Source organism: Stenella coeruleoalba (assembly GCF_951394435.1).
Source record: "Stenella coeruleoalba genome assembly, chromosome: X".
In the NCBI taxonomy this organism is placed as follows: domain Eukaryota; kingdom Metazoa; phylum Chordata; class Mammalia; order Artiodactyla; family Delphinidae; genus Stenella; species Stenella coeruleoalba.
Window position 1 is genome coordinate 15,550,598 of NC_137152.1, and position 24,571 is coordinate 15,575,168.

The window sequence follows — 24,571 nt, forward strand, 5'->3', positions numbered from 1 at the left end:
GTAACCCACTGTTGTTATTCCTGGAGATTTGCTAGTGTGCTAGTGGGGCATGGTGGAGAGGTGTCTCTAATATGCTAAGCCTCAGTTTCATCAAAAGTGCTTCTGTCCCTCCTCCAGGGATAAAGTTTTCCTTCTCTTTCCCCAGATGCAGTGGGTATCCAACGGCATTCTCAACCAACAGCCTTGAGGCCCTTTTCCCTGAAGATTAAATCTTTTTAGGTGAGATGGGAATTGAGGCTGAGTGGAATTGATTCCTCCAGCTGCAACGGCATTTCACCGGTGTCCACCGGTGTCCGTAGACCATGTCCACCCCCTGTAGGATAAAGCCTTTTTCTCCTTAAGGGATAAGGATCTGACTGGAATTCTCAGTGATTCCTGAGCCAGCACTTCCAGCCTGCACCATGAATTTTCTCTGGATTTTCCCTGATCCTCCCTGTAAGAGCCAGGAGGGGTTCTTAGAGGAAATGTCTGCAAAAAGGTTTAACCCCTCTCCCCAGGAGCATCATACTCTCAAGCTAGTCCACACTAAGCCTCAAGCAATTTGCTAATTCTTCTAGGTTTATATTCTTTTCCATTTCCATAGTATCTGATGGCTTCTGTCCCTGGTAAGCAAATGCTCAGGTCCTGTGTCTCAAAAAAAGTGCCTGTCTCTCTCCAGAGTTTGAAATGGCTGTTTGCTCTGAAAACTCAGTTCTCTTTTACTTTCCGGTCTGTCCAGCTTTTTTCTTGTTGTAAGCACGGGAAGGACATCCTGCAGCTCTCTGTGTCTCTGAGCTGAAACTGGAAGCCCTAATCAACCATATTTGACCTACAAATGTCAATTCCATATGGTTTAACCTAACAGACCATGGCATAGTTTCTGGACAGTGCACCTTGTTTTGCTGCAGCCAAAGTCTAACTAGAGATTTCCGGAAAAGATTGCTATGGGTTATTCTACACACAATTCATCGAGAGTGAGATGATCCCCCCATGACAGTGGTCCTCAAACTTGAGCATGCATAAGAATCATCAGGAGGACTTCTTAAAACACAGATCGCTGGGTCCTTCTCCAGAGTTTCTAAATCAGAAGGTCTAGGTCAGGGCCCAAGAATTTCCATTTCTACCACTTCCCGGTTGGTGATGCTACTACTGCTCTTTTGGGGATCACACCCCAAGAACCCTATGGCATGTCTCAGAGGCTCAGGGCTCATCTACATGTCCTACTTATTCATCACTTTGAGGGCAAATGGTCAGCTCTGAGGGGCTCTCATCTGACTTCAGAGAAGTGTCAGGAGTAAAGGATCAGGGATATGCTCACCCTTGAGTTCATTCTTTCTCCAGAGTGAAGCTAAGTAAAAAATAATGTTTTACGTCTTAAAACAGAGGTAGCCACGGTTTTCTAATAGTCGATGAAAGGCTTAGAGTTAATGGTGTACAGACCATGTGAATTTGTTCTAAGATCCATGGTGATGTAAGCACACTCCTTTGGGTCCAGGTGTTGGCTAAGACTCAGGTACAAGTAAAGCGCCTCAAGGCTTTCTTCATAACTGTTTTCTTATGTCATGAATCCCCAAGAATGCTACAGTTTTGTGCTTAGAGTTTTAGTAAAGGTAAAACTACACTGCTCAAATTTATAGAATAAATTCCATTTGGCATCAGTCACAATTACCAGTTCATCTATTCAGTCAATAAACATGTATCAAGTGCTTAGTATGCACCTGGCAATGTTTTAGGTGCTGGGGACATAGCGGTGAAGAAAATAAAGTCACTATCTCATGGCGGCTTCATTCTAGGGAGAGGAGACAGAAAACAGACAGGTAAGTAGGTGGTGTGTGTGTGTGTGTGTGTGTGTGTGTGTGTGTGTAAGTGAATGAAACAGAATGAAACAGACTCTCCTATGGGACAGTCTGAGGGAAGATGGAGGCTAACGTTGCTCTTGTATTTAGTGGGTTAGGGATGGCCTCTGTGATGAGGTGACATTTGAGCAGTGACTAGCCAGAAGGAAGAGACCCAGACTTGATACCCATGGAGGTTTAGGCAACTACAACTTCAGTGGCGGATGGGCGGTTAGTCACTTTTTTATACTAACGTTAATTCAATTATGTTTATCATCAGGCAAAAACTATTCTTGCTAAAAATATCAGGTAACTCACACTCCACTTCTCGGAATTGTCTTAAGGATAAATTGGAAATGTGGACATAGATTTATGCCCAAAGATGCTCATCATAGCTTTATAAAATAAAAAAGTTGGAATTTACCAAGAATGCCCTTCTTTCCCTGACCTCCCCACACTCAAGGCTCCCTTGGGCACTTCTGCTCTGCAGTTCCAAAGCCCCTGGACTTCCCTCTGTGGTCATGCTTTCTTCCTGTGGAAGACTTGCCTGCTTACCTGTCTATTTTCTCCCATTTGAGCTCCCTGAGGACAGGGTCTACGCTGCATTCAGCACCCATCACGGGGTCCGGCACATCGTTAAGCACTCAATACGTGTTCCAGAAAAGACTGGTTAAATGCTCTCTGGCATATCTAGAGACAGAGTATTATGCAGCCATTACAAATCATGTTTTTGAAAAAAAAGCAATGCCAAAGAAATGATGATACCAAGTATAAAAACCAGACTATAAAACTATAGACACAGAATGACCTCCATTACGAGACTCCAAAATTATTAAAGGCTGCATCTGAATGACATTCGGACAATTACTGCCTTTCTATTTTTTTAAATTCAAAGCATTTCACATCTCTTTTTATTCTCTAAATTAATCTCACTGCCCAGACCATGCAGACATATTGGCCAGGAACTGCCCCCGCCCAACCACAAGAAGGCCAGAGGGTACAATCCTACCAGGTCCCTGTGGTGGACATGTGGAAATATTAATCTGCCTTTGTCTTTATCATTTTTATTTTCCACTTTGGGTATAATAATAGCTTCATAATCAGAAAAAAAGTAAGTTAGTTAAAAATACTCAAGGTGCCTGACTGGGTTCTACATTTGAACCTACAGTCATCACTCTGGTCCTTTAAACCTTAGAGGATTCGTTGGTAGGATTCTTGTCAACAGGCCCCTCCTTGGCATGTGTTGTCCTCCATTACCTTGAAGCTTCTCGTGCTCCGCTTGGCCTCCCCGTTTTGTCTTCCTCATCACCCCCTGCCAGATTCTCAGCACTAGATGTGTCCCTTTAAAACTGGGGCATTTATCTTTCCGGGCCTGAAGTTCCCTCTGAGACTTCTCTGTCTCTCTTCATTCCAGATTCACTTCCTCCAGGGAGACTGCCCTGATTGAGAACAAATAAGAATGTTTCACGAGAGCCTCCTGGGGCCAAGGCAGGGGGGCAGGTGGGTATTTCATACAAGGGTCCCAGTTCATCTACCTCCTGTCAGCATTCAACAGCAGAGCTTCAGCCCCAGGCAAGTTCCTGGTCCTCTCAGATTAGGCCCCAAACTAAGAAACCCTCATGAAGCTTGAAGAGAATCCTCTCCCTTTCTCCTAAGACATCTCTGTTTTTCTCCTGGGGAATAACCTTGGAAATGCTATTGACTTCTTTGTGGTTTTTCTTTTTAGCTTTAAAAATTGGTTTGAAAACCCTTTAAAACTTAAAAAAAAAATTAACAAATAATGAAGTTTTGCATTTCCAGGGCGCATTCTCATCAAAGCGCTCAAAGTTTGCCAACAAATCTTGGTTTCTTGGAGCACTGGTCATATTCTATAGGAGTGAGAGAGAAGGGAAGCATTCACGACTTAAATGACATTGTTTATCTGTATAATTTAATTAAACGTGTTGCCATTTAAAGAGAACTGCCCCATGAAGCTGGTTCTCCAGGAACTCAACTCTTCTTTTTTAGTCAGTTTTTTTTCCCATCTATTTTTTCCTTAGAAAATTCTAGCTACAACCTACTAGGTTACCTTGTTCTATTGTTTGGTTCAAATATTTTTATCACCTAATGCTCCAACAAGAAAAAAAGAATAGCCCATTTTACTGTGAAACCTGGATTCACAAATACGATTAGCACACACTTTCATTTATGGAAAGAGGCTGCCCTCACAGGCACTCCAATTTGGGGTCACTTAAAAAGGCATGAAATAAAACTACCTCTTAGGAATCTTCATCTGCTTCGTGGATTCTCCTTGGCTTCACGGGCTGCCTTCTGCTCCACGCGTTGGGAAACCCTAGGGACAGAACTAGGAATGACAGCAAAGGTTCATCGCCTTAAGAGACATGACCCCTCTCTGTCCTTACACCAGTGACAAACATTTATTTCTGGCCGGGAAAGTGTTTTCTCTGCCTAGGTCATTGTGTTTCCTCATTAGAGCCAGTTTTGGGAACAGCGTCTTCTTCCCCTGGCTTGGGTCAAAAGCGCCAAGCCTTCCCTCTGTTGGACACTGCAATCAGCCACGCTGAGCACCTATCACCCGCACACGCGTTGCTTTGTTACAGTTTGTACAAAACCAAAGAGAAAAGCTTTTTACCAAACCCTCTTGGTGCTAAAACATCTTGACATTAATTTGTGCTAAAATAACTAGAGGACTAAAACCTAATCTACTACAAAAAAAGAGACCATGATGACCTCAGGTTACAATACAAAGACCTTTGTGGGACGTGGGGATTATTTTTATACAGACCATGGCAACTGTAAGCAGTAAATTATACTCCCTGTGGTTTTCCCATCAAGGAGCTGGTTACGAAAGGAAAGAAAAGCCTGCCATTAGTAACCAAAGACACACATGTGATGATAGATACAGGCTGTCTTTATGGGAGAAACAAATCATGTGCTTGAGTATACTGTCTAGACGGCTGTGGATGAATAAAAATGGCTTTACACAATTATTTGGATAATAATTTAATGATCTTTACACTAAAAAAGAATTTAGACCTAACTAGAATTTTCTGCGTAAATATGAATGTAAAAGTGAACAACTTAAAAATGGAATTCACAGCTACAGATTTTACTGGATTATTTCTCTTCACTTGGGAAAGATGGGAAGGGGGGCACTATATTCCATTTCTTCTGAAGACATTAAGACACTTCTCTGAGAGTAACCGAATTGTGGAAAATGGAGGAAAATGACTTTACTTCCAAGATATCATTCCTCTTGGACCATGACAACTTTGGACAAAAATATTTCCACAAAACTTCATTTTAATCATCTTCTTTACAAAGCACAATACTTAAGACTTTTCTAAATACAACTTTAGAAAATGAAGCAAAAAAATAATCTCCACAGATGCTGGTCGAGTCCATGCTGAAAGCAAAAGAATTTTTTCAAAAGTGATACTTGCAAGCTGTTCAATATTCTTCACAGGCCCATTTTGTAAAGAGTGAAGATGGTGGCTGTTCGGGCAGTGGCTCATCCAGTTCCATGACTGTAGAGTCCTCTTGCTGGCTAGCCCACAGGGCAGTAATGAAGCTGGATACGCCAACTTCTCCTTCTAGAATTGCTCCTCTCTCTCCTGATACAAAGAAAGCCAATGGCTCTATTTTTCAGGTCGCCAGTGCCCCACGAGGGCACTCCCACCTCTCAAGTTAATTTATTCACAATCTTTCTCTGTATACACATTATATAAAACTATACCGTTAGGGATTTTCATGATGAGTGAATGAGAAATCCAAATGTCAAAGAATCCAATCCTCATTCTTATATTTGGTGGTGGGAAATCTCTAAAGCCTTCAAGTTTAACGTAGAAATGCCTAGAACAGTCAAGGGGTATAGGAATGTTTTATGTTGCCCTTGGAAACTTGGCGCTCCTGGCCCCAAGCAAACTGAGGGCAAGGCTGCTGGAAAGGCAGTATGTCCAGATATGAGAGTGAAGGGTGTGAGGCTTCTTTCTTTACACACTCCCTTCCCTTAAATTTGCCATCATCCTGGAACCGTACCTGGAGGACCAGGATGTCCAGGGCTCTGGAAATACTCGGAGGGAAACAGCAGCCTCCGGCAACAAGGTTGAACAAGTAGGTAAGAGGAAGGCAGCGGAAGGGAGCGAGGCAGAGACATTCATTTGTAATACTTTCGACGATCAAGAACGTGTGATGATTTTTTTTTTTGCATCGCTCCTTCAGTGTTATCAATTCTCATTCTTTGTGGTTGTACAAATCTACTCATATTTAGTAGTTTCGCTCTAAAACTCGGGGAATGGACAAAGCAGCTTTTTAGAAACACATAAAACACCTTCAGGGGCCATGAAGGGACCATCCCCCCGACCCCCCAATCCCCAAACTATCTTGCAATACAGTATGCTCCCCTTATTTTCTGCTAAGGATGAGAAAACAGTTACATTAGTCTAAAGCTGAACTCTTCATTGGCTACAAAGATACAGCGGACAAGCAAACACCAGTTTCCTCGGGTCGGAAAAAGCAATTCCGTGAATGCAAGAGAGATCCAATGGCTACGCTTCAACAAGCGCCTCCCCCCTTTCTCTTGGACCTGAGGAAGGGGTTACAAGAGAGCAAGGCAAATGAGATCATGTGAGTACACCTTCAACAACAGCACACGTGGATAGCCTAGTGCAGGAAATAATACAACTCCCCCCCACCTTTGTTTTCATTTGCATTTTACTTTTATTTATTTTTGCTTTAATAATGCATATTCCGTTCACTCAAAAGGTGCAAAGGACAGGAAGCAGGGGTTTAACTTGGCTGATGAAAAATCAAGCAGGGGTGACATTTCTAGTTCATGAACAACCTAAAACTAGGAGAACTTAAAAGTCACAGCTGGTACCAAAGAGCACGCCCAACTTCACAGCTGTCTCCTCTTAGGACCTTTGGTTAGGCGAGAGAAGCTTTGAAGACAGTGGCCTCTAGTAGACTTTGATAAGTGACTAAAAAAAATAAATGCGTGTGTGTGTTTTTTAAATCATGGTAGCTGCATCACAAAAGCTCCAATCAAGAGGGTGGTAAGAAGAAGGCACAGATCATTGCAAATACCAGATTTTCTCTTTCTCTTTTTGTAAATATACCATCATATATAAGCTAAAATTTATCTTAGGGTGGTGGGGTTTGCTGGCAGGAGGAGGGACAGGTTGGACCTAAAATTGCATATGTAATAGACTCCTTGAGGGGGACACAGAGCGAGGCAGCTTTCCGCCTAAAGCAAAAGAATGGGATGCTCGCTCTGGACTATGTGTGATACAAACACTGGGGGAATCTGTGGCAAAACACGATTAAAAAAATCATAAAATTATAAAGCTTGTAAACGAAGACTCTAAAATTACATTTTATTAATGGAAAATATCATCAAAATAGTACCACTATGGACTAAACTGCCTGAGTTTTCGTTTCACGTGAGATCTCATAGTAAAAAAGCCTTTAGCACAATTTTCTCTGTTTAAGTCACAACCAGTGCCAGACCCAGGACTATACCATGGGGAAGAGTCTCCTCTTGGATGGAATTTGTGTTGTGCTATCAAGACTTTTGTGCTGATCTTTCAAACAGGGACATGTTGAGGCAATTTTTCATCTTTTGGCACAAGGTTATTTTGGCTGGGGCGGAAAATTTGAGTCTTGGACTTGGGATGAATAATGCGACATTTCATTTATCAAGTATTCATTTTGATTGAAGAGCTTTCTTTATGTCATTAACTTCCATCTATAAAGGAAAAACAAGAGCCGAACAAAATCACAATGAATTGGCTGGTTGGATAAAAGCTGAAAGATAAGCAACCTGGTTGATTGAGAGCAAACAGTCAACCTGACAATTTGAAAGGGGAAATGGGTGAAATGACATCTGAATGAAGAGTTGATCATGATGCCCGAAATTGACATAAACCTAAAGAACAGGCACACCAACTCGAAGTGCTAGGAAAGGGGGGATGTTTGAATTCCCAGGCTACCAGTATCCAAAATTTGTCAAAAGCAATGATACAACAGTAATTTCAGTTCCTTGGCCAGAGGGTGGAGCAGCGTGTCCTGACACACTGACCACTTGGCAGGTCTGGAAGGCAGCTGTGGTTGGGCCCAAGGGGGTGTCTATCAGCACCCGCAAAGTGATGACAAGCAGTTACCTATCCTTTAAGCACCATGGATCCCAGTCACCACCAAGGGCACCAACTGCATGAGAGCTGAAAGCCTACCATTCCCAACTCCTATACACTCTCTACCCTTTGGTAAAGGCTGAGTTAGATCAGAGGGAGGCTAGAGAGAGGGTGACACAGCTCTGATGCCCTGCAGGACTGACACGGTTGTCAGGGAGAAGTAAAGAGATAAGGAGCAAGTGCCAAGTGTGGCCGGCTATGGTCCTTGGGGTCCCAATAGCGGCATGACAGAAGCGCCAATGGGGTCTCCCTGGCACCATATGCCCTCTGGCAGTTACGACAATGAGGCCTCTGAAAACTGAGGGGAACTTTTCACAGAGGAGATGTTTCAGATAAATTCCAAATGAGAAACCCAACTTGGGGCACGTTTGCTAATGCCTCCCTTCCCCAAGACTTCCTGGATCCCAGGAGAGGATGTGAAGGGGGGCTATATAGTTCTAAGAAAATTCTCACAGGAAGCGCATCGAAATTGGTAGAGAAGTAACTATCATTTCTTTTCTTTTTTTTTTAACATCTTTATTGGAGTATAATTGCTTTACAATGATGTGTTAGTTTCTGCTTTAAAACAAAGTGAGTCAGCTATACATATACATATAGCCCCATATCTCCTCCCTCAATTATTTTCAAAATAAAGCCCGGACTCTGCTCCCACCCCCAAATGAGCCTCTCACGGGGCAACAGGACCCCAAGGGACCCACCTGCAACCGAAGCCGGATTTTCTTCTCTTCATCCAACTCTGACAGTAACTGCTTAATCTCTCGTCTGGAAAGCAAATGACAAAGTTAAACAAAAGCCCAGACTTCCCCGACAAGAGATATGAAGTCTCTTATCATTACAAAATCCATCTGATCCTTTTACAAAGAAAGTGTGGACAGAACATTACATTATACTTTCTTTGCACGGCTATTGCTTAAAGCCTGTTGCAGATGGAAAGGCCTTTATTTCTGGGCTCCCCAAATATGTAGCCATCAAATAGTAGGTCTGAAATGACCTTTGAAATCCCTTAGTGCAAGTTTCTCCTAAAAGAAGATGGGGAAACTGAGGCCCAGAGAGGTGGCCTGACTTGCCCAATGACGACACTCCAGGTATCCAGGCTCATATTCGGTCATCTTCCCTCTAACTAGTCCTTTATTATAGAATCACTGGTCTTTACATGGACTTACATAATAATATTCATTGCAGACATTTTTACCACTCCATATATATTTCTTTTATTTTCACAGAGTTTTACATTACTGAAAGGTTACTGGTACGTTTTCAGAGATTCTCACAAAATCGTGCAAATAGTAACACCCGAAAACTTGGAGGTAAAAGAACTGAACTAACGATATGGTAATCATGTCATAGAGAAAGTAGACACGAGTTAGAACACACAGCCCAGTGCCCTTCCCAACAGTAAACAGTGAAGTAGAACAAAACTAATCATCTTGCAAACTCAGGCTCTACACTTAGGACACTGCAACCATCCTAACTCTGGTCAGAGAGCTGTACTCCATTTTAGGGTATCAGACACTCCATTTTACGCACACGTTTTTATAAACTGGACTGGAAAATCAAAACACAAACACCGCAGAACCAGCACAAGAAACAAGGTCGATGTTATGTAGCATTTGCTCACTTCAGATGAGCACCACGATGGTCCCTGCACTTGGGTCAGTGTCCCAGCACTGCTGTCAACACGTTGGGTTCTCTGATATTAACCACCTGTGCTGCGTTCCTGCATTTATTCAAGCACACGCTATGCTCCAGCAGTCCAGGTTGGGGAGTTAGCTGGGGAGGGAGGTGCGAAGATAGTCGCTAAGTCTTGAACTAGTAAAAAAGGGTACGTCTACGAGGAGGGAGGAAGATGGGGGAGTTGATGGAGAAGAGCCAGGACAGAAGCAGGGAGGTGAGAACTGCATGTTTGGGGATGACGGGAATCAGCACAGACTGAGCCAAAGGCTGAAAGGAAAGTGACGTCAAGAGCTAAGGTGGAAGACTGGGGGGGACCCAGTGCTCCTGGGCGTGAGGGCCAAGCTGAGGAAGGCTGTGAAGGGCAGGCCTTGGAGAGGGGCCACTGTGATGTCTGATTCAAGAAGATGTTGGCTGGGGAAGGACAAGTGCAGCCATCCATGCCCGGGTTCACAGTGGAGAGAGGAACAAAGGGGTGGAGTGGCCCCAAGGCACTGGCGATTCTGCACTCCAGACTCAGGCACAGGCCATTTCAGAAAAGTTCCGGGCACTTTTCAGAGCGAGGGCCCCAAGGGACGAAGCCCTGGATCCAGGAGTGTCTGACCCGTCTTGTTCAGAAGGCTGAGAACCAGTGCTCTGGGATGTACTGGTGCTGTCGGGTCACTGTCCAGGCAGGGGACACCTGTCGCCTGGACACGGATGGGGCCTTTGGGTATGCAAAGCTATACTGTGCCGGGTCAGATACGAGTTGGGGACTTGGAAGAGTTAGGGGCAGCCTGGCTGGCCCCTCAAGACCCGCTCTAGTCCCATCCTGTGGTTCTGCATATTTATCTGATGAGCCCCTTCCAGGCAGGGGGTGAGTCCAAGAGGCCCCCAATTCATATGACACCTCCAGCCTGAGTGGAACAGAAGCGAATAGAGCCATAGTACTCAAAGTGAGTTCCATGGAAGCCTTGTCCTAGAATGTTCTAGGGAAAAAATGGACTCCGTGATTAGGTACGTTTGGGAAACACTGCATACGTTATCCTCCATCTTCCCATGCACAGTGAAGGCTCTGAGCAGTCCTTCGGAGAAGAAAGTAACTTTGTTTAACCCAATTATTCCCCAAAGTACACAAAACACTTCAGGGCCCTCCAGCTGCAGGCATCCTCCCGAAGGTGTGACTGCGGGTCTGTGGCCCCATTGCCCGCCACTGCCCCGGGCTCCTCCCGATCCGGGCGGCCAGGCACCAGGAGTGCACTGACCTGCCGGGCCGCTCCATGCGCCTGTGAACCTGCCCGTGCTGTGCCCTCTGCTGGGGTGCTCTGCTCTTGGCAATGCTAGGTCGGCTTTCGAAATCCTACTCAGGAAACACCTCGAGATGCCTCCCCCGTTCCCTCCAGAAAGAGCCAACGGATCCCTAAACTCTCTGCGCCTCCGTTTATTCAGATAAGTGCCTCCTGACTTCTAATCCTTTTGCCATTATTTTTGAACTGCACACAGCATCCTGGGTGATATGCGTGTGGTATTTATTTTGGCTTGCAGGTCCCTCTCCCCATCTAAGCGCCCCCTGAGGATCAGAGATGCGGAGCGCGTGTGGGCAGGCACGCACAGAGGCCGCTCGAGTCTCCTGGTAAGAACATCTTGATGAGTGTCAAGCCTCAGGTTTAAAGAGTCCCTGCATCTTTTGCATACATTGTACCCCTAAACGCAAGCCAATTCCTTCATGGGGCAGCTAACTGAAGGAATTGCCATTTTTCTGGTGCTAGAAGAAAAGCTGGCTGTTGGGATTATTAAGAAGTGGTGTATGCACCACTGCCGTGGTGTCTTCTGGGGATTTGAAGATCTTTCTTTTTCGCAGCCTGCTGAGCACGTCCCTTGTAGCTGACTCCTCCCCCTATGCCCCGGCGCCAGCCCGTGTGCAGCTGGGCCAGTTTACACGTGGAGCCGAGCTCAGTGAAGCTCCTCGGGTTCACACCCCCACTCCCAGCCCTGCTGCCACCATCCCCAGGGAGGCGGCCCACCCTCAGGGACAGGCTGGGCCCCAAGGTGGCAGAACCAGGCCCTGAGCCGGTGGAAAGCAACCCCCGGAGGCAGTTACAGAAGGGGCCGCAGACACTCACTTCTGCTGGTCCTTCATGGTCTCGACGATGCCCCTCAGCTCCCGGACCTGTGTCCTCAGCTCCTCCACGGCCGCCTGGCTGCTGGCTGGAGGCTCCATCTTTGGTTTTCCTTCCGCGCCGAACAGAGACGGGGAGTTGGCTCTGTGTCCAACTGCTCCCAGAGAGGACGACAGGGGAGAGGATGCTGCTGAGGACAGAGGCGCCGGCCCGCCACTGCCCGCAGCCATGGTCCCCGGCTTGGGCGGCAGCGAGGCTTTGTTGTCGGACACCTGTGATGAGTGAGGACAGAGAGGATTCAGGCTAGGGATTCGTGTGCTGCACCTCCCCGTCCTGTTTACTAAAACCCGCTATCTACATCCCCGTCCCCGCAGCCCTCCGTATACTCCACTCACTCGCTCATTCCTTCATCCACAAGCCCCCAGGGCCTACTTGGTGCAGGCATCCCCTTATGAATTTTAAATTTGACCACCTTTCTGAACAGGTAGTTCCTGACTGGTTTAATGTACACATCCAGAGGCCCATGTACCCGCTAGGCTCTGCAAACCCTGAAGTGAGCAAAACATTTTCTTGGCCCTCAAGGAGCTTAGAACCCAGTGAGGTGCAGACAGACAGACCAACCAACACACTGTAGATGAGGGGGGAGCGTGCACGCAGGGTGGGAGGCACACAGCGCCGCAGAAGTATATACAGAATATATATACAGAATATACACAAGGGACCAAGCATCCCAGAGGGAGGGCATCAGGCAGGAGCCCACAGCCTCATCCTGGAGGAGGTCAGAGAAGAGTAAGTGGGGGGCGGGGGGGCGGGGGAAGTTCTAGAGGAGGGAGCGTGCTAGCAGAGGCCTGGAGACCCGAGAGTGAACTGCATTCACGGGAAGCCAGAATGTCAGGGGGGCAAGAGAGATGTAGGGCGCACACAGGGGGCTTGTGGAAAGGGTTAAAAAGATCGCCTGCTGAGCTCAAGATCACTGTGGCTGCAGAAGGGCTGAAGGTCTGGTGGGTCTGGAGGTCTAGACAATTGCTAGGAGACTCATACGGTGAAAGCTAAAAATGGTGAGGGTTTGACTCAGGCGGCGGCCAAGAGGATAGAGAGAAGACAGCTTTGAGAGATGCGGCAATGGCAGGCTCATCCAACCAAGAGACGCAGTCCCTGCCCTCCCAGAGCAGGCACCCCAAGGCCAGGAGGATGTGGTCCTGGACAGGCCGTAGTGGGTGAGGAGGAAGTACGGATCAAGGGCCATGGGTGGGGATGGAGGAAGGAGGCGTTAGGGTTGACCCTTTCATGGGAGGAAGAACAGACTGAAGGCCCAAACAGTGATCTCAGTTTTGGACACACGGAATTTTAGGAGCCTGAGGGATGGCCAAGGGGGAAGGCCAATGGGTAGAGCCGATGACTGAAAAAGTGAGCTGGGCCAGAGAAATCACCAGAGGCAGTGCAAGCCATAGGGGTGGATGACGAAGAATGAGAAGAGGCACAATGACAGACCCTGCGGACGCCCCAAGTTGAAGAGGTGGAGGGAGAGGGGAGAGCCCTTGGGGACTGGGACAAAGTGCTGAGAGGGGATGGAGCCAGACCAGGAGGGGGCCTGGGTCATGGAAGTCTCCTGGAGGAGTTTCCAGAGGATGCTGAGATGAGAATTAGGGGGGAGTCCATTTGGTGGAGCCAAGGGAGACTGAAATCTGATCAAGGCAGGTGAGCGCCTGCACGGGACATGAGGGGCGTGGCCTGCAAGTTTAGAACTCTCTTTCCAAACACTCGGCTGAGGAAAGAAGATGGGAGAAAGGGAGAGGGTGTTCGTGGAGAAGCCTCAGGAGGAGGCAGGATCAAGGAAGGGTTTTGTTTGCTTTCAAAGATGGGGGAGACCCTGAGCTGGGAGGTGTCTTGAGGGTAAGAGCCAAGGCTGAAGACGGAGGAGGCAGGCAGGGGAGGCCTGATGGAGAAGTGCCCTGAGGGGGCCTGGAGGGCACGGGGAACATGACGGTCATGGGTCGGGGGAACAGGGGCACAAAGCAGGCCTAGGGGAGGCGGCAGCTGCAAGGGAAGGTGAGATCACAGGTGGGGTGCGGCGGATGGGGGCAGGTAGTAGACGGGACATTGGGGGGTGAAGCGGGGGAGGGGAGGGAGCTGAGGCTGCCGGCGCCCAGGCCGGGAGCCAAGACGAGGCTGGGTTGGCACAGTGAGGAGGCAGAGTCTGGATTCAGGCTGTGCTACAGGGAGAAACTGGGCAGAGTCAGCCAGAAGCAGATGGGCCATCATTCCCAGCCTTGCTGCTCGCCTTTTCTCTGCCAACTTATCATTGAGGAAAATCACTTTCTGCTGCCAGGGAGAGCGATCCACCATCCTGTGCTTATTGTTAGCAGGAGTCATAGTCAGAGGGGCGAGGGACTGACATTTACGCAGCTCTGGTTACATGCCGGACGCGGGCTGGACAACTGAAATGAGGATTAGTTGGCACACAGCTTGACGGAGCAGGAAACTGAGGCTTAGGGATGTGGCTGAGAAATTCCCCAAGTCTCACAGCTCATAAGCAGCAGAACTGAGATTCAATTCCCTCCCCATCAGCTGGACCCTCAGGCCTGGTACAGTGACCGTGGCTGCCTGAGTCTGAAGATTCGTGCTCTCCTGACCTGATTTCCTTCGCTTCTTTTCTATTCCTGGGTTCATACTTTTCCCCATTTCCCACCTTGCATTATCACGCACCTCCCTCAGCCCACCGATGTGCTCACACTGACTGACTTCCAGGCACTTTTTCAATCAACGCTTCTTTTTGCATTTCCTACGTGACTCGCTCTCCCGTCCCATTTCAGCTAACAAGCACTCGTTATAAGCCCTCACAGAGTATAGGCCACCAAATGCCCTGATCAAATTAGTTCAGGTGGAATTTCTAGAAGCAATAAACAAGACATGACAACTCCAGGCAAGTGAAATAGGCTAATGGGATAGAACAGTGCAACTCAGCAACGTGATGAGCCACTGCCCACCAGTAGATGTCACTATAGAGACACCCTAGGGACGTCGGAGAGGCTGCAACTATAGGCATTCCTATGGTCATCAGAAAAGACGGATCTAAATCCAATTTCTGTAAATGGAAGCCTTTTATAAAGGAAGACTGCTTCAGTTTTGTGAATAATTACAATCGATCTGTTTTATAGGATCATGTTTTTGCTGACTGTATCAGATTTTTAAGAAAAGCTATACATATAAATTCTTAAATCTATCAGAAGAAAATTCCACATCACCTTTGATTTCTTTGTGTTAATTCGTGCTTCGAGTGCTTTAAAAATGACTTCCATTTTCTGCTTTTAGACAGAAGGCAGCTGCTAATGTTTACAGAAAATAAGTCCAATTGATTGGGTTCTCTTAGCATGAGAAAATGGAATTTTAAAATCTTACTTCACAATCATAGGACGAACAGAACTTGTACAGGGTACCCTTCAGAAGCCACATGCAGTTGGTAAACAATGTGTTCTTTGTTCCTCACAAGTCAGTAATAAAAGAGCTATACCATCCCCTGGGCGTGCAATGAAATTAATGTTTTTAAACATTTTAAACATTAAAATGACTATAGATTTATCCTAATAAACGAATCCAAATGAGCTTTTCTTTAAGAAATCCCATTAGTTATTCAAATTCATGAACTGCCAACCATAATTTGTGACACCACCAGTTTTGAACATAAAAGTCACAATCTGTGGGCAGAGGGCACAGCATTTAATATATTTAATGTAGTCTTTCTAGACACCTCTAGGTTTTTAAAGTTGTTTTGGTTCTTGTGATGGTGATGGTGGTGGTGGTGGTGGTGGTGGTGGTGGTGGTGTGCGAGGGCATTGTGTGTGTGTGTGTGTGTGTGTGTGTGTGTGTGTGTGTGTGTGTGTGTGTGTATGTATGGTTGATGGTATGACGAGGAGATCAAACCACAAGAGAAAAACATGGGTTTCTGCCCAGTTTTGGAGACTGTCACATTCCTTAGGGATTTTGATTACCAAAGTCACTGTCACCCAAGAATGACAAAAACTTGTGTTGCCTGTTGCAACGGACTGAATGTTTGTGTCCTTCCAAAATTCATATGAAAATCCTAACCCCCGCTGTGACGGTATTGGGAGATAGAACCTTTGGAAGGTGATTAGGTCATGAGGGTGGAGCTCTCATGAACGGGGTTAGTGCCCTTCTAAAAGGGACCCCAGAGAGCTCTCTCACTCTATTTCCTCCATGTGAGGACACAATGAGAAGTTGGCAGTCTACAACCCTGAAGAGATCCCTCATCAGAACCTGACCATGCTGGCACCCTGGTCTTGGGCGTCCAGCCACCAAAAATGTGAGAAATAAATTTCTATTGTTTATAAGTCACCCAATCTATGGCACTTTGTTTTAGCAGCCCCACATGACTAAGACATCTGTTTATCCTTGTTTGGTTTATAACTCATCATCAGAGCATACACGTAAAGGCAGGGATCCCGTGCTGTCAGGACACCCTCGCCATGGCTGGCCACTCACTTGGGATATGGTAACAGTCTTTGAAGTTTTCTTTGATGCGTCCACTCCTCTGTGTGCAAGCGAAACGTGTTCTTCTTTATCTTCTTCAGGACTTGGGGAGTCAAAGATATCAGGGCTTGAAAGGGAAGACTGGATAAAGCCAAAAGAAAATGCTCTTGTCAGAATTACACCTTAGCTGACATAGCTTTTGTTAACATAATGCAGTGTGCCTTTCAAAGCACTGACACTTCTATTTTGTTTGTCTCCTCATTATAACCACAGGGCAGAAAGTGTGCTATTATCTGTGTGCTAGAGAGAGTGGCAGAACTGAGACTAAGATTTCCTAGACCAGGGATCTTTCTATGGGATCTTTCCACTGATGCCCGTTGGTCATTTCATCCATGTGAGCATCTGTCATCCATCTTTTCCTGCTCAGAGCCTCTCTCTTTTTTTGTAAACATTTGCTGCCGTGTGCCAAGCACTCAGCTTGGTACTGAACTTAACAGTGACATGCCAGACATGGTCCCTGCTCTCACAGGGTTGACAGTCCAGTGGGGAAGGACACACAGGTGGAGAGGAAGCTGCCTCTAACCTGCCTCTCCTCCATTCCCTCCGGATCCTTTTCCAGAACCACCAGGTCTATTGCATAGTGAAGTGTCTAAAAGGACTTGTCTGAGAGGAAACCATTTCCGGGGGCAAAGGATCACTACCCCTGCGGATCAGTGACCAGCGTTTCTGCAGCCCCAGAGAACAGCCCTGCCTGCCAGCACAGCAAGCTCACGTCTAATTTGGTGCCTGCGGCTACAACGCTGCCCTCATTGCTGTGGACAATCATTATCCATTTTGGATTCCATCTTTGCTAAGGTGTACTTACAGAATGGCAGCATCTCTTGGTAAAAGATGGGGATAACACTCCTACTCTTTCTGCCTCGCTGTGAAGATCAAAAGCTGGATGAATGTAAACCAATTCACTGGAATCACTTGGTCAAAAATGATTACTGTACTAGAATTTCCCTATTTTAGGACAAAGCAGAGGAAAATAAGAGTTCCTGTGGCAAGGAATCTTTTTAAACGAAGAATCTTCCAGAGATATCTTTAGGTGAGTTCATATTCAGCCTTACCTCTATGCCTTCTATCCCTGTGGTGGGAAAATAATCATATTTAGAGTCACTGCTTGGCACCATTATAGAAAAAAATCCCAGTTACAAATACTGTTTGTTTCCTTCTGTTTACTTACTAAGCAATACATGTAGGGAATTTTAAAGCAATGTTTTAAAATGAAAAGGTCTTGTTTGTTAATCTTCATTTAATCTGAAAATCCAATTACCTAGAATAACACCCGCCTCCAACCAAGCTTTCTTTTAATCTAAGCTTAATTACCTTACAATGCCTGTATCCTTTCATTTTGAGATTTTATTCCAAAGGCAGTTTCCTCCTACATAATCTATGATTCATGAGCTGCCAATCAAAGCTTGCTCTTTGAATCTGATAAACATAAACAGCTCAAACTAGGTTGAGAGGCCCCAGGATGGGGAGTCATGACTAATGTATTTCCTCGATCATTCCCTCCAATGGCCTTTTAGGAATATGTCCACATCCACCGATCCCATTTTGCTATGAAAAACCTACAGGTGCTAACAGGAAGAAGAGTAAACATGAATTCAATGTACATATCCATATGGGGATGGATAGGAATGAAGGGAAGCGAGTACAGTAATTATACTTCTTTAAAGCACAAATGTATCCTGCTGTTTTAAGTCCACGAGTAAAATTGTTCCACATCAAATGTCAAACTTTGAGCCACCATTGCCATAAGCTTCCTGTGGTCAAGAACCATGTACCTCATTCCCAGTTGCAGCCTTGGTACCTGGCACAGAGCTTAGCCTATAGGAGATGCCCATCAGTGTTTGTTGAATGAGTGAATGAATCAATGTGTAATCTAAAAGTGCAGAGAAGATGAGATGCCTTTACCAGGTCTCCCCCAAATATATACAAACTCTCAGACACGGGATGTAGGGACCAAGGGTGGGATGGGGGGTGGTAATTCAAATTTCTCTGTATTTAATTCTGATGCCTCAAGGCCCTCTAGATCTTGAAAAGTTAGGAAGGATTTGGAGGGGAAACAAAAATGATGAAGGATTTATAGAGAAGATATGGGAGGTAGGATTAAAAATTTAAATACAGAGATACTAAGAAGCAATTAAATAGGCTGTGTGTTTACGAGGGTGGGGAGAGGTGAGAGGGAAAGGGGAAAGAAGGTGGTATTGACACAGTACTCTATATAAGAGTGAAAAAGTAAGCCACTGTTTCAAGTCTTTCTCCCCCAAAGATGGTAATACACAGATATGTTTCCTACAAAGAGGAAAAATAGGATGACTCAAACCACACTTCCAGACCCAGTGGATATGAGAGAAGACGTTCAAAGGAAGTGGCATTCTTTTTCTTCTAAATGATGATCCCTTAGGTAGAGTTAGTAAAAAGTGTCCTGGGAAACCTGAAAAAGGTTAATTCCCTGGCATCTGGGTGAAGGTCCAAAGGCCTTAGTCCTGCATTCCCAGCAAGGACAAGGCAATCTGATATATAGAGATAAATAGATAGACAGACAGAGATATACACACACACATACACTGCTTGCAGAAGCACCAAGATTTTTCTACAGTGACATTCACTTCAGTGTTTATGATGAATGGAAACAACATAGATGTCCAGTGACGGCGCACTGGCTAGATAAACGCTCATATATTCCCAGGCTAGAACTCTAGGCAGCCATTCACTGTGACGTGACGGAAGGATGTGTAATGACAGGGGAAAGGTGTACAGTGTAAGGGGGAAATGCAACTTCTAAAGCCACGTGTTCTGTGTGATCCCATTTTTGAAGAAATAAAAGATATACAGCAAGAGGTTAACAGTTCTTAGCTTGGGGTAGCAGGATTACTTACTTCTATTACTTGCTTTTTTATGCATTTCTTGCTTCAAATGTGGTACAATAAATGTGTTACAGGTTTTCTAATAAGAAACAAAGTTGTTCAAAATGACCCAAACAAAAACTTCCATGGGTTATCCGGAGCGTTCTGACTGTTGTCTCCTGCACGACCAGGTGCCTCGTATGTTTAAAACCCATCTCCTAAAGGTCTGTGCGGGGTTCCGTGGAGGAATGCCAAGGACGGGGCTTTGGGAGAAAAAGCCTGGGCCACTGCCAAGTGCTGTAGAGCGGCAGATCCCTTTCTTTTGCTTTTTTTTTTTTTTTAAGTAAAGTTCTCTTTTGTTCACAGACCAAACCAGCCTTGCTCTCCTTTCCCACCAGAAAACATGCCATTTTGTTCTTACCAATTTCATTTTGGGTTCAAACAAGAATCCGTCTGGAAGGAGAGAGAAGGAAAGTGGGACTAGGGGTTCCCCACCTCGCTGGCAGATACACAGAGAACAAAAAGAAAGAATCACTGCTTGATTCCAGAAGACTCTCAAATCACTTCTGGTCAGCAGCGCATCTCATGACCGCCCTCTCCCAGCGTGTCCTCGAATCAGCTGCTTGCAGAACAGTTCGTAGCTAGAGTCCCTGATCTTTCCTGCCTTCCAGCTGTCGGCAAGCGAGGAGGCACTTACGGACGTCAGGGACTGGGACGGAGGCCTCCTCCCCGTGGCTTTCGGTCTGCTTGTGGTTGGGTGACTGAGTTTCTCAGTAGATGACACCACGGAATCAAACCCTTCTAGGTCTAAAACAAAAGTAAAACAGATTTTTTAAAGAGCATCAACAGGAGTAAGGGAAGGTTCTTATGCCATAAGCACCTCTTTTCCTTAATAATCATCCTTTAGGTCTGGATTACGCTTCATCATTTATGAAGGCTGTTTACATCCTTTGGTTATCCCATCAACGTGATTCAAACTGAATGAAAGAAATCACCTCCTCCTCGGTCTAACAAGCTATTATGGAGGAAAGAGAAACGTGATTCTTCTTTCCCCCTTCAACAGCTATATTCATAAATCTTTAAAAGCTACAGAAAGATGAGTAAAGGAGGAATCCTCTTTCTTCCACAAATCCAAGTCCATTTTGGCAGATAAAACATTCTTGCAGTCACAATACTGTAAGCAGTTATCTCAAGGTACAATATCCTTGCGCAAGTGAATGCTGGTCGTTGGTTCCAGAAGACAAGAGAGGGCAGCCTCCTTCTCTGGCTGTACCGCAATACTCTGACCATCACCCTACCATTAGATTCTTAACCCCCTGGAGATGGAGAGCAAGCTTCTGTTTCTCCAGATGACCCAGAGCCCCGGACCATTCTGTTTCCAGAAGCATTGCTCAATGGAGACAATATCTTCTTCAGTCATCAGTCTGCTCACTCACTCACTCACTCCATTATGACTGAGCAACTACTCTGTGCCGCACACAGAGCTAGATACTAAGGCTACCCCAGTGCGCATGGCAGCAACGGGCCTGCCTCAGAGAGCGCCCACCTCTGTGACTGACAGATGAACGGAGCCTCTTTCAGCCAGATCATCACTGCACCTGGCATGTGTCCAGGAGGAAGGCCTTTGTCTTCACTTGGCCACCTCCTTCAACGAACGATCAGGCCAAGGGAGTCACCTGGTCCTACAGAGTCCTGGGGATTTACAAACCAAGTGTAGATCTGTGTATCATGCACAGAGGGATGGCTGGCAGATAGGCGCAGACCCTGAGACTCATTACTGCCGGTGAATGGGGACACGCCATCTCTTCCTGACAGGGAGACTGCTTCATTCGCCATGCCAGGCGCTGCCTTCCCAAACCATTCCCATTCTCCCTCCTAACAGAGCCCCGGTTTTCTTTCAGGACAATGTGCCCAGCAGAGGCACGTCTGGTCTAAGCCAATGATGGCAATCCTGTTCCTCTTTGCCTGTGACTGGTTTAGAGGTAGCCATGTAGCCCAATTTGGATCACTGAGAAATAAAAGGAAGTCTACTGAGAGCCACTGGGAAAGAGATTTCCTCTCTGTCTAGAGAGAGGCAAGTGAGGCGAAGGTCATTTGTGTTGCTGCTTCCTCTTCCCTCCTGCTTGGGAAGCTGTTGTGTAAGAATAGGATGCCTGGAGCTGTGGATAGGTTTAGTGTCCTTATAAGAGGAGAAAGAGACTAGTGCCCCGTCACCTCCTCCACCATTGAGGACACAGTAAGAAGACAGTGCCTGTGAACCCGGAAGAGGGCCCTCAACAGACACAGCATCTGCTGGTGCCTTGAACTTGGCCTTCACAGCCTCCAGGACTGTAGGAAATACATGTCTGCTGTTTGAGTTCTCTTATGACAGAACTGGCAGACTAAGACAGGCATGAATCCTGAGCTAGGTTGTCTGGGTTCAACTCCCAGCTCCACCACTAGCCGCCACCTGTGTATCTGGCCTGTTTCTAGTCTCTTCCTGTTACTTCTTGCGGCAGTAGTTTTCAGCCTTTTTCCTGCCATTGTGCGAATGCCTAACACATGAGATGGATGCTCTTGGAGATCTTGAGGACAGCCGAGCAAAACAAATGGAAAGAGCTTGGGTGACTGACTGCCCCAATGAGCCACTCACCCACCCTGAATGACCAAGTGACCAGGTTTCTCACCGTGTGAAATGAATAGCCCCCTGTTATTTCAGCTAATTTTAGTCAGATATTCTTTATTTGCAACTGAAAACATCTTAAACTGCCATAATTGCAAACATGCTGGCTCAGGACAGAAAAGATAAAAATGATGTTCTTCTTCCCTCCTTATTTTGGGGAGAGCTCTTTTGTTGAGCGTTACCATAGACGGTCTGGCCGTGTGACAGCTTTATTCAATTAATGAACACTCAGGTGTTGTCTGCAAACTACTTCCTTTAGTGGAAGTATGCAAAACCAAGCACAAGTCACTGGTCAGGACAAACCATTACATTACACCTGGGATTATATTACATGACTTTATTTCCGCACCTGGTGAATGAATAATTACTCAACATGAACTCACTGTATCAGGGCAAAGCAACTGCAACCAAAGGTTAACTCTCTGAAGAGACAGCACAAGAGAAGTATCAGTGGTGCTCTGAGGCCAAGGAGCCAGTCAGCACCCAACGCCAGAGCGAGGCTCCTGAAAAGGGCCCCGTCTGGCCAGCCAGTTCAGAGAGGCTCAGGGCAGGCCTCTCTAGAGCCCGTTCACTGGCCTGACCCTCTCAGGAGCCTTCCCTTTAAGAGAATCTTATTTTTCTAAAAGATTCCCCTTGAGACCCCACCCCAGGACTCGCCTCCACCAATTCCACCTTGTTTGAAATTGAAATTACCAATTACACACTTGGATTGATGCCAAAAGCCATTATCTGACATTAATGTCCCCCCAATTAATTTTTTTAAATCGACTTTTCTCTGATTACAAAAGTAATACGTGCACAATGCATACTTTTTAAAAGCCATAAAATGGTAACAACAAAACAAAGTCAACTATAATCTTGCCACCCCCAGGCGAGTACTATTACTGTTTTGGTATATTTCCCTTCAGGCTTTTTTCTATAAATAGATAGCCTCCTTCACATGCTATGTAGTATTTCATTCTGCTTATTTCACTAAACATTATATGCCATGAGGCTGCAAATCCTTCATCAGTATTTTGATTGTTGTAGAATCTTCTATTGCATTGCAATGCATGATTTAGTGAATCAATCCCCTATCGTTGGGTAAGTGTTTTCAAATCATTCCCCCTCTCTCTGTTGTTCTTTTTTTATTTTAATTAAGGAAAAGGGCTGCACAAATATCCCTGCATGCACTCTGCATCCGTGAGTTTAGCGGGTTCCCCAGCGGGGCCCTGGAAGGAGGGAATAAGACCCAGGGCAGGGAGGTCTGCTGGTGGGGAGGTGGGTGTGAGGGGGGTGGAGGACACGAAGCACACGGGGCTGGGGAGGGGCTGTGCCAGTGCTGAGGGCCTTGGCTGGGCGCTGCGACCGACCACCTAGGTCATGGCTCCATCCTGGAAACAGAAGCCAGCTCAGGAGGCAAAACCGGAGCAGGCTGAAGTGATGAAAGAACAATTAAAAGCCTGCTGGCTCCGGTTCTCCACCTTGGCTGCAGAGTGGAGCCATCTGGACAATTAAAAAAAAAAAGGCTCCTGCCTGGACCCCACCCTGGGACTGACTGGATTAGTCTGGGGCGCCGTCTAGGGCAGGGCAGGCTCTCCGTCTCCCCAGGTTTATTAGTTTGTTAGTAGCAGCCACGCAGGAGCGCTGCTCCAGAAGAGGCTGGGGGTGGGGAGGGACAAGCCAGGACTTGATCACGCGGAGGAGAGGAGAGGGCGCTGGGGCCGAGGGCCATCGGGTGAGCGGCAGATGTCCCAGGGCCGGCCCGGTGAGGCATCGGCAGCAAGGCTCCTCACAGGGTGAGTCCCCTGCCGACCTGGTGTGTGAGCAACAGAGGCGATCAAGTGGCAACCAAAGGCTTGGGTGACCACTGGTGACGAGTCAGAAACACAGCGGCTGGAGAGAGAAGGAGGCACTCGAGGGGGCCGAGCATGCAGAGCGGGGTGGGGGAGGGGAGCGGCTGGGATGGCCGCAGGCTCCCCTTAAGATGAACTCAGCACATCCCCTGGTGTGCAGCGACAGACAAGGTCACAGCCAGGAGACTTCTGCTGGACTCCATCTGGGCTCCCTCCCCACCCTCCTGGGCCCCCTGAAACAGTGAAGTCCCAGGGGGAGCTGAGGGTTTGACAACGTGTGAGAGAGGGGTCTCTCCTAAATCACACTTTCGAAATGACTCAGAGGTGGCCTGGTGTCTGTGTGACGCACTTAGACTGTGAGCCCCAGGAGGGCAGGGACCCATCTCTGCGCTCTCATAGCCTAGCGCCTTCCTGGGGCAAACATGCTTGACATTCTGTGAATGTAGGAACAAATGAACACACCCACGAATGGACCAACTCTGAAGAAAGAACTCTGATTGCAGGCGTGCAGTTTACAGAGGTGGCTGCTAGCGGGCAGTGAGGCAGCAGCTTCGGGGTGGAAGGCAGCCTTCTATGCCAGGGCTGCAGAGGAAGCCTGGCCGGCCCAGTTCGTTTCACTGGCTGAGGTCTGCACTAAAAAGTCCTGCACATGCTGAAGCCTGGCCGCACTCAGCGAGCACACTCAGCCGGAGTCTCCACAACAGATGGCCCAGAGGACTGCCTCGTCTCTGTCACTCAAGAGTAAGAGGAGAGGGACTTCCCTGGTGGCGCGGTGGCTGGGAATCCGCCTGCCAGTGCAGGGGACACGGGTTCGAGCCTTGGCCCGGGAGGATCCCACGTGCCCGTGCGCTGCGGCTGCTGAGCCTGCGCTCTAGAGCCCGTGAGCCACAACTACTGAGCCCGCGTATCACAAC

At 46.9% G+C, this 24,571-nt stretch overlaps 1 protein-coding gene across 7 annotated transcripts in view; it reads right to left on the reverse strand.

The window, feature by feature from the left end:
* Nucleotides 1-6,187: 6,187 nt before the first annotated feature.
* The window catches only part of SH3KBP1 (SH3 domain containing kinase binding protein 1), a gene marked incomplete at its 3' end in the record, with an annotated part of 345,340 nt that continues 326,956 nt past the window's right edge, over nucleotides 6,188-24,571 (reverse strand). For 4 of the 7 annotated variants that reach the window (XM_079910178.1, XM_079910177.1, XM_079910176.1 and 1 more), the window contains 4 exons: nucleotides 19,858-19,967; nucleotides 16,276-16,404; nucleotides 11,779-12,047; nucleotides 8,629-8,767 (listed from right to left, as the gene is read on the reverse strand). In XM_079910178.1, the coding sequence (XP_079766304.1) occupies nucleotides 8,629-8,767; nucleotides 11,779-12,047; nucleotides 16,276-16,404; nucleotides 19,858-19,967 (647 nt within the window). Of the gene's footprint in view, nucleotides 7,561-8,628; nucleotides 8,768-11,778; nucleotides 12,048-16,275; nucleotides 16,405-19,857; nucleotides 19,968-24,571 lie in introns of those variants that run through there. The other 3 variants (XM_079910179.1, XM_079910173.1, XM_079910175.1) reach the window with 1 other exon arrangement.